Source organism: Scyliorhinus torazame, chromosome 21 (assembly GCF_047496885.1).
Source record: "Scyliorhinus torazame isolate Kashiwa2021f chromosome 21, sScyTor2.1, whole genome shotgun sequence".
NCBI classification, from domain to species: Eukaryota; Metazoa; Chordata; class Chondrichthyes; order Carcharhiniformes; family Scyliorhinidae; genus Scyliorhinus; species Scyliorhinus torazame.
Window position 1 is genome coordinate 87,402,750 of NC_092727.1, and position 15,845 is coordinate 87,418,594.

The 15,845-nt window shown below is 45.5% G+C and overlaps 2 protein-coding genes across 2 annotated transcripts; one reads left to right on the plus strand and one right to left on the minus strand.

Annotated features, from left to right (window-relative positions):
* LOC140398001 (interferon a3-like) lies at positions 1-1,869 on the minus strand. The gene is made up of 4 exons (XM_072486238.1): positions 1,738-1,869; positions 1,315-1,404; positions 208-441; positions 1-99 (listed from the first exon to the last, which is right to left on the minus strand). Exons 1-4 carry the CDS (start codon positions 1,867-1,869, stop codon positions 1-3), a joined length of 555 nt encoding a protein of 184 aa, XP_072342339.1.
* A 7,792-nt stretch (positions 1,870-9,661) lies between these two features.
* Positions 9,662-11,479, plus strand: LOC140398002 (interferon a3-like). The gene is made up of 4 exons (XM_072486240.1): positions 9,662-9,793; positions 10,147-10,236; positions 11,039-11,272; positions 11,381-11,479. Exons 1-4 carry the CDS (start codon positions 9,662-9,664, stop codon positions 11,477-11,479), a joined length of 555 nt encoding a protein of 184 aa, XP_072342341.1.
* Positions 11,480-15,845: the final 4,366 nt, after the last annotated feature.

Genomic DNA, 15,845 nt, shown 5'->3' on the forward strand with positions numbered 1-15,845 from the left:
TTAATTCCTTCTGCTGATTTGTGCCGTTATGAAAAGGAGCTGCTGTAATCGGGCCCTGGTCTCAGTGCGGATTATTTCCCAGGCACAGTCACTGAATCCCTGAAAAATGGAAACATTGGGGAAAATGTATTAGAGAAGGAACAGATTTCAATGGGTCGAAATGATCTACAAGCCAGCAATCACTCAGGCAATTATCAATTGTCCCACCTCCTGATTGAGAAACTTTTCCAGTTTCCCAAAGTAATTATGAATGGCGGAGTTTCTTCTCAGACTTGATCCCGGTTTCCTGACACATTCTTCCAGCTCACTGAGCTGTCGGTCCAGGAGAAGCCGGAAATGTTCCACCTTATCCCGGGCCCAGGTGACTGAGCCCAGGTTCATGCTGTAGATCTTGCTGATATGACGCAGGGTCTGATGGACAATTTGGATCCTGTCCTGTGTCTGGGGAATATATACACAATCACATTAGAGAGGATATTTCTCCTTGAACTAGTTATTTTAATTGACATGGGCAGCTGTAAATCTATAAGAAGGTCGAATTTAACAAGTCGGCACCGTTATTGCTGGTGACAATATTGATCACTCTCAAATTGGTTACTGGTATCTTTCCCTTTGATTAGCTAACCTGATACTGTTAGCAATTTTGGATCAAGTGAGAGAATAATATCAAACTTTTCAGCAGCTCCTCCGACCCCCCCCCCCCCCCCCCCCAAGAAATGTTAAAAATTAAAATTTCGGACTTTTGATAATCAATATTGTTCTTATTGTTGGGGGGGGGGGGATACATCGCCCCCCCCCCCCCACACCTCCTACACACATGCTTAACTATTACGCCTGCCAGTATTAGCAGGATTACAGTTTACAAAGTCCGTCCCTCAAAAGGCACAACATTCAAGTTTCTCAGTGGCACAGTGGTCAGCACAGGAGCCTGGGTTCGATTCCGAGCTTGAGTGACTGTGCGGAATTTGCTCATTCTACCCGTACCTAAGTGACGTTCCTCTGGGTGCTCCGTTTTCCTCCCACAGTCCAAAGATGTGCAGGTTAGGTGGCTTGACCATGCTACATTGCCCCTTAATGTCCAGGAATGTGCAGTTTAGGTGCGGTTTTGGGGCTGAGAAGTGGGCCTGGGTGGGGCGCTCTTTCAGAGGGGTCGGTGCAGGCTCTTTGGGCAGAATGGCCCCCTTCTGCACTGCAGGAATTTTAGAAAAACCAACATTGTTCTCATTGTTGAGGATGTCGTTACATTCCCCACATAACTATTGCGCCTGACAGTAATAGCAGGATGGTCAGAGAGTTTACAAAGTACACACTCACCTGTAACCTCTTGACGAGATGGTGCAGGTTCAGGGATTTGGTTCTCAATGATTCTCTCGTTGTTTTGCACTCCAATGGGAAGGGTCCTCCCTACAACAGGACAGACTGATTGTCAGAACCAGTTCCAAGCACAATTTCTCAGAAATTAATCCCCCCAAAACCGGAACAGACATTCGACAATTTGCTTCAAGATTTTACCTCACACATTTAAGTGCCTATGGAACTGAATCACTCTCAGTACAACGTTTTCGATGCTTTTCTCCACGATTTCTTCCACATTTAAATACTACATTGTAATTACAGAGGTATACATTTTTCTAAGAAAGCGAATTCAATCTCAGTAATTCCTCCATCGGGGGTTATCCCGAGGATCTGCAAGTTAAAATTCGTTATTCCCATCACCGGATCTCTGTACAAACTCACCATGATCTTCAGGGAATTTTGAGCATCCTTGTTGAAGACTTCCTGTAACTGCAGCCTCTGGCAGTCCTGGCTCAGGGCCCCGGGTAACAAGATTAACAAAATCCACAAGCCCCAAACACTTGGAAAATTCATGTTTAAACAACAGCAAAGATCAGAAATGATAGGAAGTGGCTGGACCGGGATTCAGTGCCGAACGCAATTTTAACAGGAACTGAACCCCTTCGCTGTTGGACTGAGAGGAATATTCCTCCTGGGTGAGCAGTGCCCATTTTAAGGTGTAAACCAGGATATTCCTTTGACGTTACAGAAAGGGATCGATTTTGCTTCTAACCGCGGTGTGATTTCAGGGAATCTTTTAACCTCTTTCCATCAGTGACTTCTTCAATTTGAAACCTTTTTCACTTTCTGCCTTTCACTTTCTGTTTAATTAAGAGACATAATTCTCGCTGATAAATTAGGATGCGAATATATTCATCGACATTAAAAGCTGTTACCCAAAAGTTCACATCTGCTGCCCTTTTGCACTCCAGGCTCTGATTAAGTATTTGTGAAAAAAAAAATCAGTTCATACGTTTTAAGATCCTAAAATGCGGAACGATCTTTCATGGGAAACTGCTCAGGTCACTGCCAGCGTGTGTATTTAGTAGAATGTTTAAAGTATTAGTTTCTGTCTCTTTACCGAAGCAAGGATGCACTAGCAAATCTACTTCCGGGGTTGAAGCATTGAGAAGATGCAAATACAATCTTTGGAATTTAAGAGAATGAGACGTGATACCATTGGAATTTAGCAAATGCCTTTGATAGGGTTAATGTTGGGCAAGTATCTCCCTGTTGGAGAATCTAGAACAAAATGTAGCTGTCGCAGTTATAAATGAGTTGAGGGGAGATGTGTGTGAACGTGGCGAGGGAGGCCCACGTTCATATGTTCTGGTCCTGTCCAAAGCTGGAGGTTTACTGGAAGGAGGTGTTTCGGGTAATCTCTAAAGTGGTGCACGTGAAACTGGACCCGGGCCCCCGGGAGGCCATATTGGGGTTGTCCGACCAACCGGGGTGGAAACGGGCGCGGAGGCAGATGCTGTAGCCTTCGCCTCGTTGATCGCACAAAGGCGTTAGGGTAGACATTAACGTCTCCACCCTATGCCCTGGTGTGGCGGAGGACCTGCTGGAATTCTTAACACTTGAAAAGGTCAAATTTGAACTGAGGGGAAGGATGGAGGGGTTCTACAATTCATGGGCGTTATTCATTATGAACTTTCATGAATTGGATCACATCGAACATTAGGGTGGTTGGGGGCTGGGAGGGTTGGGGGGAGGGGGACTGTATGTGTTAATGGTGACTACGGGTGATTCCTGCTTCCTTTTTGTCATTTGTTTATGTTAACATGCATGCCATCGTTGTTATTGATATGGGGATTGATATTACATTCGTTACTGATTATTGTTTATTGTTGGGTGTAAATTTGGGAGAAAATGTGAAAAAGGAGAATAAAAAAATATTTAAAAAAAAAAAAAATGAGATGAGGGGAAGGGTAGAAAGGTGCTAAACATACGGGGAAATTGCAGTGTGGTGGTAATATCTCTGGAGCAGTAAACTCGAGGGCTAGTCTAATGAACTGGCACATGATGGAATTTAAATTCAATTAATTCACCTGAAATTGAAAGGCAATCTCAGTAAGGGTCAGGATTAACCTATCATTGGTTGTCATAAGATCATATCTGACACATGAATGTTCTTCGGGGAAGCGGGAATTTGGTATTCTCAGCTGGTGTAGCCTACATGTGGCTCCTGACCCAGAGCAACATGGCCGACTCTGAACTAGCCTGTGAAATGGCCTAGTCGCCCTTTCAATTGTCACCACCACCACCTTCAAAGGCAATTAAGTAAGCACAACTAACGCTGGACACATCCCATGGAAGTATGAAAACTTTGGAGAACTTTGGAATTTTGTACCTTAGAAGCTTGTGGATGTTGAATCATGGAACTATTATATGTTAGATTTTAGGATATTATGGAATATGGGGTTCTTTAAGTAAGATCAGACATAAAAGTTCTGGCATGAACAAATAGAAATATATAGTCGACTGAAAGGACTCAATTGATGGCTCCTGCTAACATTGCTTATATTCTACATCTTAGTTAAATAAACATATTTAATAGTTTCAAATACATAATGTAATTAGCCAACGTTACTCTGTTTCTGAATCATTGTGACAATTTTTGTATCACATTGATACAAAATGTGTCTTCTATCTCTTGGGTCTCATCAATAATGCTTCTCTCCTCTCCCTAGTAGAAACTATTCAATGAACATTGTCTTTCACGACTCTTCTTTCTTCCTTCCTTCCCTTTCCTCATGGCCAAACACTTGGAAGTGTTGAGATATTGTAAAATACACCTGAAAGAATTGTAAGGGACTCAAAACCAGGATACCATAGAATCTCTAGAGAGATGATTGCAACTGCAGCTACCTCATTTCAAGTCACAATTAGTAATTGTTTATTTTTTACTACAAACAAATGGGAAACCGTTTCCATACATCAAGAACAGCAACTGAGCACAACAATCAATCAAACTGCTAGCTTGACTATTTATCAAGTACATCGTAGTCACAGTATTCATTGTTCATGTGGAGTTTACACATCCTCTCCGTGTCTGCGTGGGTCTCACCACCACAACACAAAATGATGTACAGGGTAGGTGAAATGAAATAAAAAAGTAATTTGGTATTCTAAAGAAAAAGGGATCAAAAATAGTCGCAGTATAATGACTGTTACGAAATTAACCTTTTTACGTTTCGAAAATAAATTGCTCAATGTGTGTCATGTGTTGGCAGTGTCTTACAAGTGTACTATACATATATTATGCATAAGAATCGTTGTGGTCAAGTATTCCATTTTATTTACGTTCATTACATTAAAGTAAGCGAAGAATACGACTTCCTCCTGTATGCCGCCACCGGAGGTCCTGCCCTATGTTTCAATAACACTGTTCTTTGGTGTATTTGGAGATCTCCTACTGTGTTGCTGTTGTAGGATGCGAACTTCAGTTTGGTTTGTGAGAGGCAGCAATGACCTCACCTTCACAACACAGATTTGTGTTAATTTTCATAGAATTTACCGTGCAGAAGGAGGCCATTCGGCCCATCGAGTCTGCACCGGTTCTTGGAAAGAGTACCCTACCCAAGGTCAATACCTCCACCCTATCCCCATAACCCAGTAACCCCACCACCACTAAGGGCAATTTTGGACACTAAGGGCAATTTATCATGGCCAATCCACCTAACGTGCACATCTTTGGACTGTGGCAGGAAACCGGAGCACCCGGAGGAAACCCACGCACAGACGGGGAGGACATGCAGACTCCCCACAGACAGTGACCCAAGCCAGAATCGAACCTGGGACCCTGAAGCTGTGAAGCAATTGTGCTTTCCACAATGCTACCATGCTGCCCACAAGCAGAATGTTAAGCAGAAATCCTTCCAGCAGGGCAGCAACCCTGGGCGCGAGGCTGAGGTTGTGATTGAAAGTCCTGCTGATTTGTTTCAGAGTTTGGTGGATAACTAGCATGTTGTCCTCGCCGTATTTGAGACAGAAAGTTACTTCACAAATATGTCACTATTCACGGTGTCAAAGAACAGCCGGCAATGTATGGAACAAAGAACAACAAAGGACTATTATATCTATCCCTCGAATTATTAAGAAGTCTTAAAGCCTTACAACACCAGGTTAAAGTCCAACAGGTTTGTTTCGAATCACAAGCTTTCGAAGCGCTGCTCCTTCCTCAGGCGCCTGAGGAAGGAGCAGCGCTCCGAAAGCTAGTGATTTGAAACAAACCTGTTGGACTTTAACCTGGTGTTGTAAGACTTCTTACTATGCTCACCCCAGTCCAACGCCAGCATCTCCACATCATCAAATTATTAATACATTGGATAGACCGAACATTACGGCAAACCCAGTTGAAATAGAAATACATTCTACACTGGATCCGTCATTTCCAGATGTTTGAAAGTACAATCACATGGAGAAACCGGGTCTGCCGGCTGTTCTCTTGGTCACACTCTGCAGCCTCCTCCCTCGAACTTCATTCCGGGTAAACAATTTACCACAGACTGAAACCATGGCGATGAGTTAGATCAAGATCTGGTCAAAAAGACGATTACGGTCAGTTTGCCAAGAGTGTCTACGTTGTGACGGTTTTGTTTCAATTTAGAGTACCCAATATTTTTTTCCAATTAAGGGATAATTTAGAGTGGCCAAATCACCTACCCTGCACATATTTTAAATTGTGCGTGTGAGACCCTCCCAGACATGGGAAGAAGTTGCAAACTCCACACGGACAGTTACCCAAGGCTGAGATAGCACCTGGGACAATTGCGCTGTGAGGCACTAGTGCTAACCCCTGCGCCAACGTGCTGCCCTTCTGTGTTGTGACGGTGATGTAATTGCTGCCTCTCACAAACCAGACTAGAGTTCGCATCCTACAAGAGCGAGACAATAGGAGTTCTCCAAATACACCAAAGAACTGTGTTGAGGAAACAGGGTGACTTCCGGTAGCGGAATGTAGGAGGAAGTCGCACATTGGGTAACTCCTGCTCGAAGCTCGATTTTCTGGAACTACTTGGCCTGTGATCGCTAGGACTGTCCTTACACCATTTCTTCAATAACTCTCCAATCCTCTAACACCTCCTCTTGGAGGGTTTGGAGGTCGGAATCAAAAAACTTATGTGTTCTTGGATTACGTTCTGTTGATTGCGGCTTGCTCCAGACGATCTTACCGTTGACCTTGATGAAAAGTGACATAAATGATTGACGAGACCGATAATGAAGTTACCTGAGGGTTGACTAAGCACTGATTTCTGACTCGGCTGACTATGCCCCAGTTTGTTGCTGAAGTGCACAGCCTGAATATTTGTTTTAAATGCTGCGCTCCGTACACTGGAGTTATGACAATTATTCGTCAAATTCAAAACAATATCAGTTGGCACAGGAAACCCTCACAAGGGGCGTCATTCTCCGCCGGCGGGAGTCTCCGTTTTGCCGGGGCCCGGGGGTTTCCCGACGGCGTGGGGCTGCCCCACAATGGGAAACCCCATTGACCGGCCGGTGTTACGGAGACTCCCGCCGGCCGTTCGGGGCAGAAATGTGGCGGGGCGGGTAGGAGAATTTCGCCCCTGATCACCAACAGAGACATATTTATTTATATTTATGTAACACTATGGTGCAACTGACTGAATGGATATTCTCTATCTTCATCCCATAACTGTGTGCAGCACGTCCCAGTAACCCATCATCTCCATCTCTGTTGACCTCAGACGATTCCTGCACCATCTTGCACCGTGTTTAAAATCCTTACCTCATCTACACTTCGCCATGGCTTTCCCTTGCCTTATATGGATTCGTTGGTCTTCTGCATTGGAACTACCTTCCTGTCATTTCACTACTGGTGATAGAACTTCAAGCTCCTTAGGCTCTCTCTTTCTGCACCCCAATCCTGAAATTCCTGTGCATCTCAATCTCACACATCCTCTCGCCAATCTTGTAATCACCCTCCTCTTCTGAACCCCTATGATTGTGCATTCATTTATCTACATAGTTTGTCAATTTGTAAAGGTGGCTTAGGTGGCATTTCTACTTTAAACGAATCACAAAATGCAAATTGTTGTGCTGTACCTGTCAGCTGACATCACTGAACCATAAGGAACTGGTTTCTCACGATGAAACGTTTTAAAATTACCTGTTTAGGGGAACACTAATGAGTTTATATTTCCAAATTCATCATTTACTTTTATGTAATGAACATAAATAAAACGGAATACTTAGCCACAATCATTCCTATGCATGACATGTCTTAGGTGGAACACTTGTAAGACACTGCCAACACATGACACACATTGAGTAATTTATTTTTGAAACGTAGAAAAAGTTAATAGTAGTTATACTGTGACTATTGCCCCCCCCCCCTTTTTCGAATACCCAATTTCTTTTTTTCCAATTAAGGGCCAATTTAGCTTGGCCAATCCACCTCCCCTGGATATTGTTTTGTGTTGTGAGGGTGAGACCCACCCAGACACGGAGATAATATGTAAACTTCACATGGACAGTGAATGCTGTGACTAAGATGCACTTGATAAATAGTCAAGCTAGCTGTTTGATTAGCTGGTGTGCTCAGTTGCTGTTGTTGAGGTATGGTAAGGATTCCCCATTTTCTTACTGTATAAAATTAACAATTACTAATTGTGACTTGAAATAAGACAGCTGCAGTTGCAATCATCTCACTAGAGATTCTATGGTATCCTCGTTTTGAATCTCTTACAATTCTTTTAGATGTAGTTATCAATATTTCAACACTTCCATGCGTTTGCCCATGAGCAAAGGGAAGGAAGGAAGAAAGAAGAGTCGTGAAAGACAATGTTCAGAGGAAAGGGGAGCATTAATGATGAGACCCAAGAGATAGAAAGCACATATTGTGTAAATGTGGTGCAAAAACTGTCGCAATGATTCAGAAATGCAGTAACCATGGCTAATTATATTATGTAATTCAAACTAAATATGTTTATTTAACTAAGATGTAGAATATAAGCAATGTTAGCAGGAGCCATCCATTTAGTCCTTTCTGTCGACTCTGCATTTCAATTAGTTCATTGCAGATCTTCTTTGTCTGATCTTCCTTTTGATCCCCATATTCCATAATATCCGAACATCTAACACATATTCGATCCATGACTCGACATCCAGATGCCTCTGTGGTAGAAAATCCCAAAGTTCTGCAACATTTTCTTTCTTCCATGGGATGTGTCGATCATGTGTTGTCCATCCTTAATAGACCTTAAAGGTGGTGGTGGTCACAATTGAATGGGCTGCTGGACCATTTCATAGGGTTGTTCAGAGTCGGTCACTTTGCTGTGGGCCAGGTGTCACATGTAGGCGACACCAGATGAGAACACCAAATACCCGCTTCCCTGAAGGACATTGGTGTATCAGATGTGATTTTATGACAACCAATTTAAGGTTAATGGTGACCGTTACTGAGATTGCCTTTCAATTACAGGTGAATTAATTGAATTTAAATTCCATCATGTCCCCAGTTCATTAGTCTGGCCCTCTAGATTACTGCTCCAGAGAAATTGCCAGCACACGACAATTCCCCCGTACGTTTAGTACCCTATAAATTCCCACTCATCTCATTTACAACTGCGGCAGTTACACTTTGTTTTAGATTCTCCAACAGGGAGATGCTTGCTCAACATTTGCCCCATCAAAGGCTAAAACATTTTACAAGTTCCAATGGTATCACCTCTCATTCTCTTAAATTCCACGGTTTGTATGTACATCTTCTCAATCCTTCAACCCCGGAAGTAGGTTTGCTGGTGTATCCGTGCTTAGGTAAAGAGACAGAAACTAATACTTTAAACATTCTAGTAAATGCGCATGCTGGCAGTGACCTGAGCAGTTTCCGATGAAAGATTGTTCCGCATTTTAGGGTCTTAAAATATATGAACTGATTCTTTTCAACGAATTCCTAATCAGAGCCTGGAAATCAAAGGGGCAACAGATGTGAACTTGTGGGTAACAGCTTTTAATATCGATGAATATATTTGCATCCAAATATATCAGAGAGAATTCTCTCTCATAATTAAGCAGAAAGTGAAAAGCAGAAAGTGAAAAGGTTTCACATTGACGAAGTCACTGATGGAAAGAGGTTAAAAGATTCCCTGAAATCACACCGCGGTTAGAAGCAAAATCGATCCCTTTCTGTAACGTCAAAGGAATATCCTGGTTTACACCTTAAAATGGACACTGCTCACCCAGGAGGAATATTCCTCTCAGTCCAACAGGGAAGGAGTTTAGCTCGTGTTAAAATTGCGTTCGGCGCTGAACTCGGTCCAAACACTTTCTATCATTTCTGAACTGCTTTTGTTTAAACATGACTTTTCCAAGTGTTTGGGGCATGTGGATTTTGTTAATCTTGTTACCCGGGGTCCTGAGCCAGGACTGCCAGAGGCTGCAGTTACAGGAAGTCTTCAACAAGGATGCTCAAAATCTACTGAGGGCCGTGGTGAGTTTATACAGAGATCCGGTGATTAGAGAAACGAATTTTAACTCGCAGATTCTCGGGGTAATCCTCTGTGGAGGATGATTACTGAGATTGAATCCGCTTTCTTAGAAAAATGTAGAACATCTCTGTAATGGAATATACAATGTAGTGTGCAAATGTGGAAGAAATCGTGTGAAACGTATCTAACGTTTTGTACTGAGAGTGATTCAGTTCTTTGGTCAGTTAAACATGTGAGAGATAAAGCCTTGAAGCAAATTGTTGAATGTCTGTCCCGGTTTTGGGGGAATAATTTCAGAAAGTAACGACCGTTTGTGCTTCGAGCTTGTTCCGACAATCATTCTATCCTGTTGTAGGGAGGACCCTTTCCATCGGAGTGCAAAACAATGAGAGAATCACTGAGAACCAAATCCCTGAACCTGCACCATCTCGTCAAGAGGTTACAGGTGAGTGTGCAGTTTGTAAACTCTCTGACCATCCAGCTAATACTGTCAGGCGTAATAGTTATGTGGGGAATGTAGCGAGATCCTAAACAATGGGAACAATGTTGATTTCCATAAATATCCTACAGTGCAGGAAGGCGCCATTCTGCCCAAGGATTCTGCGCTAATCCTCTGAAAGAGCGCCCCACCCAGGCCCACTCCCCAGCCCCATAACCGCACCTAAACTGCACATCCCTGGACATTAAGGGGCAATGGAGCATGGTCAATCCACCGAACCAGCACATCTTTGGACTGTGGGAGGAAGCCGGAGCACCCGGAGGAACCAGACGCAGATACGTGTAGCACGTGCTAACTCCACACAGTCACCCAAGGCCCAAATCGAACCCAGGTTCCTGTGCTGACCACTGTGCCACTAAGAAATTTTAATGTTGTGTCTTTTGGGGCCCGGACTTTGTAAAGTGTAACCCTGCTAATACTGGCAGGCGTAATAGGTATGTGTGTGTGTGGGGGGGGGGGGGGGGGGGGGGGGCACATCCCCAACAATAAGAACAATTTGATTTTCAAAAGCCCGAAATTGTAATGTTGAACCTTTGGGGGGGGGGGGGGGGGGCAGACGGACAAGCTGCTGAATAGAGGAAGATACCAGTAACCAATTTGAGAGTGATCAATATTGTCACCAGCAATAGCGATGCCGACTTTTTTTAAAATTTGAGCGTCTTATCTATTTACAGCTGCACATGTCAATTAAAATGACCAGTTCATGGAGAAATATCCTCTCTAATGTCATTGTGTATATTTTTCCCAGACACAGGACAAGATCCAGATTGTCCATCAGACCCTGCGTCACATCAGCAAGATCTACAGCATGAACCTGCGCTCAGTCACCTGGGACCGGGACAAGGTGGAACATTTCCGGCTTCTCCTGGACCGACAGCTCAGTGAGCTGGAAGAATGTGTCAGGAATCCGGGATCCAATCTGAGGAGAAACTCCGCCATTCACAATTACTTTAGGAAGCTGGAAAAGTTTCTTAATCAGGAGGTGGGGCAATTGATAATTGCCTGAGTGATTTCTGGCTTGTAGATTATTTCAACCCATTGGAATCTGTTCCTTCTCTAATACATTTTCCCCAATGTTTCCTTTTTTCAGGGATTCAGTGACTGTGCCTGGGAAATAATCCGCACTGAGACCAGGACCCGATTACAACAGCTCCTTTTCGTAACGGCACAAATCAGCAGAAGGAATTAAAGATTTTCCGTCGATATATTTAATGAAGACTGGGAATAATTATTATTTATTTAAACACTATTGGAATTTTCTAGAAGGATTATTATTGTTCAACCAGCCGTGCAAACGGGTTTACCAGTGTCAGCATGACATCTGTGCAGATTACGAACTTTCCAAATGTACTTTGTGATGTTAATATTTATTTATATATGTATTGTATGAACATTATTCAAATGGGGAAAAAATGCATTCGAGAGGCGCTGCTAGATATATACTGATACAAGTTCTGCATCATAATTGGCTGTATTTATTGGCATGATGTCCATCTCAAATTGCAGTTTCGCTATAAATACTTTATACCTTGATATCTTTGAAGTCGCCTTGCTTTCTACGTTTGCGTTGATGTCCTTTACATCTGTGTGTATTGATCTTATATATGATTTTGAATTCATAATCACAATTAATCTCTTGTCAGCACCCCACTGATATTTTAAAATCTATCTGACTCTCTGTGCAGTTCAAATGCCCTCACTCACATCACCCAGAGCAGATTGCACGGTGTGCAAACCAACACATGAATGTAACACAGAAACTGGCATATTGCCGTGAAATTAAGTCAAATGTTGGAGGTGATTTCGTTCCTGTGAGTCCCTGCTGGGATGTACTTTACCAACTCCGGCCCAAAACAGCCCAAATTGTAGTTGGAATGCTCCAATGCTGGCACTGAATAATTGGAGTAAATATATTGCGATCATTAACCATCACTAGACCAGGTTACAAAACACTGTACAATGGAACCTTCCTTACTGTTAAAGTTTTATTCATTCATCTACTTAATTGTTGACCAGCGTCCTTGTTTGAATGTGTTAATAGTTTGGTTTCTGGAAATAATGTATAAATGAAAACAAACATCTAGTGGCGACTCCAGAAATGAAGAATACCCCGACATTGTGGGCCGAGTTCAAAATTAGGAATTTAAAAATTGAATATTTGACTTTTTGTTTAACAATAGACAATTATTTTTTTTACATAAATTTAGAGTACCCAATTCACTTTTTCCAATTAAGGGTCAATTTAGCGTGGCCAATCCACCACCTGCCAGTGAGTTCATGGCAGAGAGTGTTATGTCTAATTGAGAGCCATGACATCAATAATCTCACCACTGCCTGCTAGATTATTATTTTTTAAGATTACTTCTATATGTCTTTTTTTTAAATTTAGAGTACCCAATTCATTTTTTCCAATTCAGGGGCAATTTAGCGTGGCCAATCCACCTAGCCTTTGGATTGTGGGGGTGAAACTCACGAAAGCACGGGGAAAATGTGCAAACTCCACGTAGTCAGTGACACAGAGCCGGGATCAAACCTGGGACCTTGGCACCGTGAGGCAGCAGTGCTATCCACTGCACCACCGTGTTGCCCTACAATAGACAATTATAATCGAATTATTCACCATCTTCAATTCCACTGCATGGAAAGAAAAGTAAAAACAATTTTGCAGATAAAACTGATACATCTGAGCAACTAAAAATCAGTAATTGCATCCAAAGACAGCGAAACCTAAGAACCAGGAACAGGAGTAGCCATTCAGCCCCTTGAGCCCCGCTCTGCCATTTAACACAAAATGACTGATATAATGTCTGCCTCATCTCCAGCTTCCTACCTGTTTCCCTTCATCATGCTACATATTAAAAACCTGTCTATCGCCTTCTTAATTTTGTTTATCGTTCCTGCGTCAACTGCGCTCTGGGCTAGGGAATTCCACAGATTCGCCACCCATGGAGTGAAGTAATTCCGCTTCCTTTTTGTTTTAAATCTGCCACGCCTTAGCCTAAATCTAAGGGTCGGGATTCTCCATTTTTGAGACTGGCGTTGACCCCAACGCAGAATCCATGGACTATTACGACAGAACAAACGGTGTCACAGCTGGACTCCGCTACTGTTAAGGGGCTAGCACCGGTGCCACGTGGAACACAATCGATTCCAATGAGAAACAGTGCCAGATTCGCCAGTTTCATGATTGACACCCAAAGGCTGACAAACTGCAGCCACATTTAAACAATTCTCCCACACACACACCATCCCAGCCAACAAGATGGCAGTGAGGAGAACAGACCCGAGGCAAAGCTGGAGATCCTGTTGGATGCGGTGGAGGAGAAGCATATGACCCTGTACTTGGCCCGTGAAGGAGGCTGCCAGCCACTGCCATTCCAGTGCCTGGGCGCAGGTGGCAGAGGCCGTGAGCGCCACCAGCAACACCATCCAGACGGGCCAGCAGTGCCGGAAAAAGACTGCACGACCTCCGCCGGGTGGCCAGGCTGAGTAGGCAACAGTATGCCCCTGGCACCAACCCCCACCCCACACACCCATAACCCTACCCCTCCCCCCTCCTGGAGGGTAGCCAAACCCCCACCCTGCACCAAATGCGGGTACCCATACCGCCCGCCATGGCTGGGTGCCCTGGCCATGGAGGCCATCACCTACCCACCCCCTGGGCTGCATGTGCCGGATTTTCTAACGCTGTCAATTTCTGTGTCTCTCCCATCCCCCGAGGAAAAGGCCGTGCACAACTGCCAGGAGCGGGAGAAGACAGGAGAGGGTCCTGTGGCTCCTGACTGTGGCAGAGCAGTGGCCCTGGACATGGCTGGTTGCCCGGAGGAAAGGAAGGTCGTCGAGGTGGAGATCGGCCACAGGCGAGGAAATTAGACCCTGCTGAGTTGCGGTTCCCTTTGACACATGTGTCAATCCATCCCCCCCCCCCCCAACACCACCCCCCATCGCACTCACCTCCACCCTCACCCCAACATCATCCTCACCCCCACCCACACCCTCACCCTATACCACCCCAACCCCACCATCACCTACCCCACGCCCATGCCAACTACGCACAGCCCGCTGTCTGATCATGTCTTGTCTTGTGCCCTACAGGTCCTCCTGGAGATGGGGCAGCTCCATCTAGCGTCCACCACCCCAAGCCAGTGCCAAAGCCAGAGCGCACCCCTGAGCTGAGCAGTGATGAGAGCAGTTCGGACACCAGCCCTCCACCTGAGAATCAGGACACCCCAGAGCTCGGGTCGGTGGATGACACAGATTTCCCATCTCAGCTGTCTCCAACACCCTCCACCATCCCAGAGTCTCTCACCTCGGTTGGGCACTTTAGCGAAGAGGCTCTTGGGATACTCTCTGGTCCGCACCACACAGTTGACCTGGTGCAGCAGGTGGAGATAGAAACACCTGAGGGGATGGATGGTCAGAGAGCAGAGCTGACCCCTGGAACAAGCTGTTGTCCAGACTGGTCTCAGGCTTCTGACACTGACAGTGCCATTGATTGTGGAGATGCAGTCGCAGACCCAGGGACTGCATGAGGGGCTGTCGGCGAGCATCCAGCACCAGCAGCAGCAGGAGGTGGTGGAGATAATGCGTGCCACCCAGGCCAACTGGACAGGCGTGTCTGCGGGGAGGCATTGGGGGTGATGGTTTTGGCTATGGATCAGCATGTCCAAGGCCTGGGGCATTCTGCATGGGTGCTGGCCAAGGCCCAGGACAGTGTTCCCGCCTCACAGGCAACCACGTGCCAGAGCCATCTGGAAATGGCAGTGGAGCTCCTGAACATGGCCCAGTCACAGCAGGCCATGGCTGGGAACATCGGCAGCATTGGCCAGGTGCTGGACGACGTGGCGCAGATACAGAGGGAGATGGCCCAGTCCCAGAGGGAGATGGCACTCATCACTAGCTGATGTGACAGAGAACCAGAAGGTGGTGGCACAGTGGCAGTGTGATGTGGCACAATCCCAGATGGCGATGGTCCACTCCCTGTGCTCCATGCCCCAAGCATGCAGACCCTGGTCGAGACCACAGCAAACTTCCAGGACTGGAAATGCCAGGTGTTGGGGGAGCCTCAGGGGGTAGCTCCCCTCGCACCCCTGTCCAATGGAGCAGCCTGGGACCATTGGGCACTCCGAGGGAGGAGGATGTGATGGGGCTGGTGCCGGTGACTCCCGCAGAGGTGGCGCCGGAACACCACAGCACCTCGGACTCCCCCCCTCCCCCCCCCCCCCGTCCCGGGCACATCTGGTGGGTATCGGGCAGAAAAGGGTGGCACCATGCCACCTGTGACACCCAAGCAGCAGCCAGGCCCATCCAGGCCTGGTTGCCCCAGAAGACGCGTGCCAACGCGGACCCATGTTGCAGGGCGGGAATTACAGCAGGCCACCTCCTCCCTCACCCCCATCCCCCTCCTGCTGTACCACTGGGAATCCACCTAGGTGTAGTTTTAGGACCCGTAAGACCAGAAAAGTAAACACAGGTAAGGTGGCATGGGTACACGGCACAGTTTAGTTATAGCGGCTGGGGCACAAATCTGTAAATATTTGTTCACAGTAAACACC

What these genes read in the sequence shown, in the direction of transcription:
- LOC140398001 (XM_072486238.1), bottom strand. Translation starts at nt 1,869, where the DNA reads ATGAATTTTCCAAGTGTTTGGGGCTTGTGGATTTTGTTAATCTTGTTA. An exon ending in ATCTCGTCAAGAGGTTACAG is followed by an intron (nt 442 to 1,314) that starts GTGAGTGTGTAC and finishes TATATTCCCCAG; the next exon opens with ACACAGGACAGGATCCAAAT. An exon ending in AAAAGTTTCTCAATCAGGAG is followed by an intron (nt 100 to 207) that starts GTGGGACAATTG and finishes TCCATTTTTCAG; the next exon opens with GGATTCAGTGACTGTGCCTG.
- LOC140398002 (XM_072486240.1), top strand. Translation starts at nt 9,662, where the DNA reads ATGACTTTTCCAAGTGTTTGGGGCATGTGGATTTTGTTAATCTTGTTA. An exon ending in ATCTCGTCAAGAGGTTACAG is followed by an intron (nt 10,237 to 11,038) that starts GTGAGTGTGCAG and finishes TATTTTTCCCAG; the next exon opens with ACACAGGACAAGATCCAGAT. An exon ending in AAAAGTTTCTTAATCAGGAG is followed by an intron (nt 11,273 to 11,380) that starts GTGGGGCAATTG and finishes TCCTTTTTTCAG; the next exon opens with GGATTCAGTGACTGTGCCTG.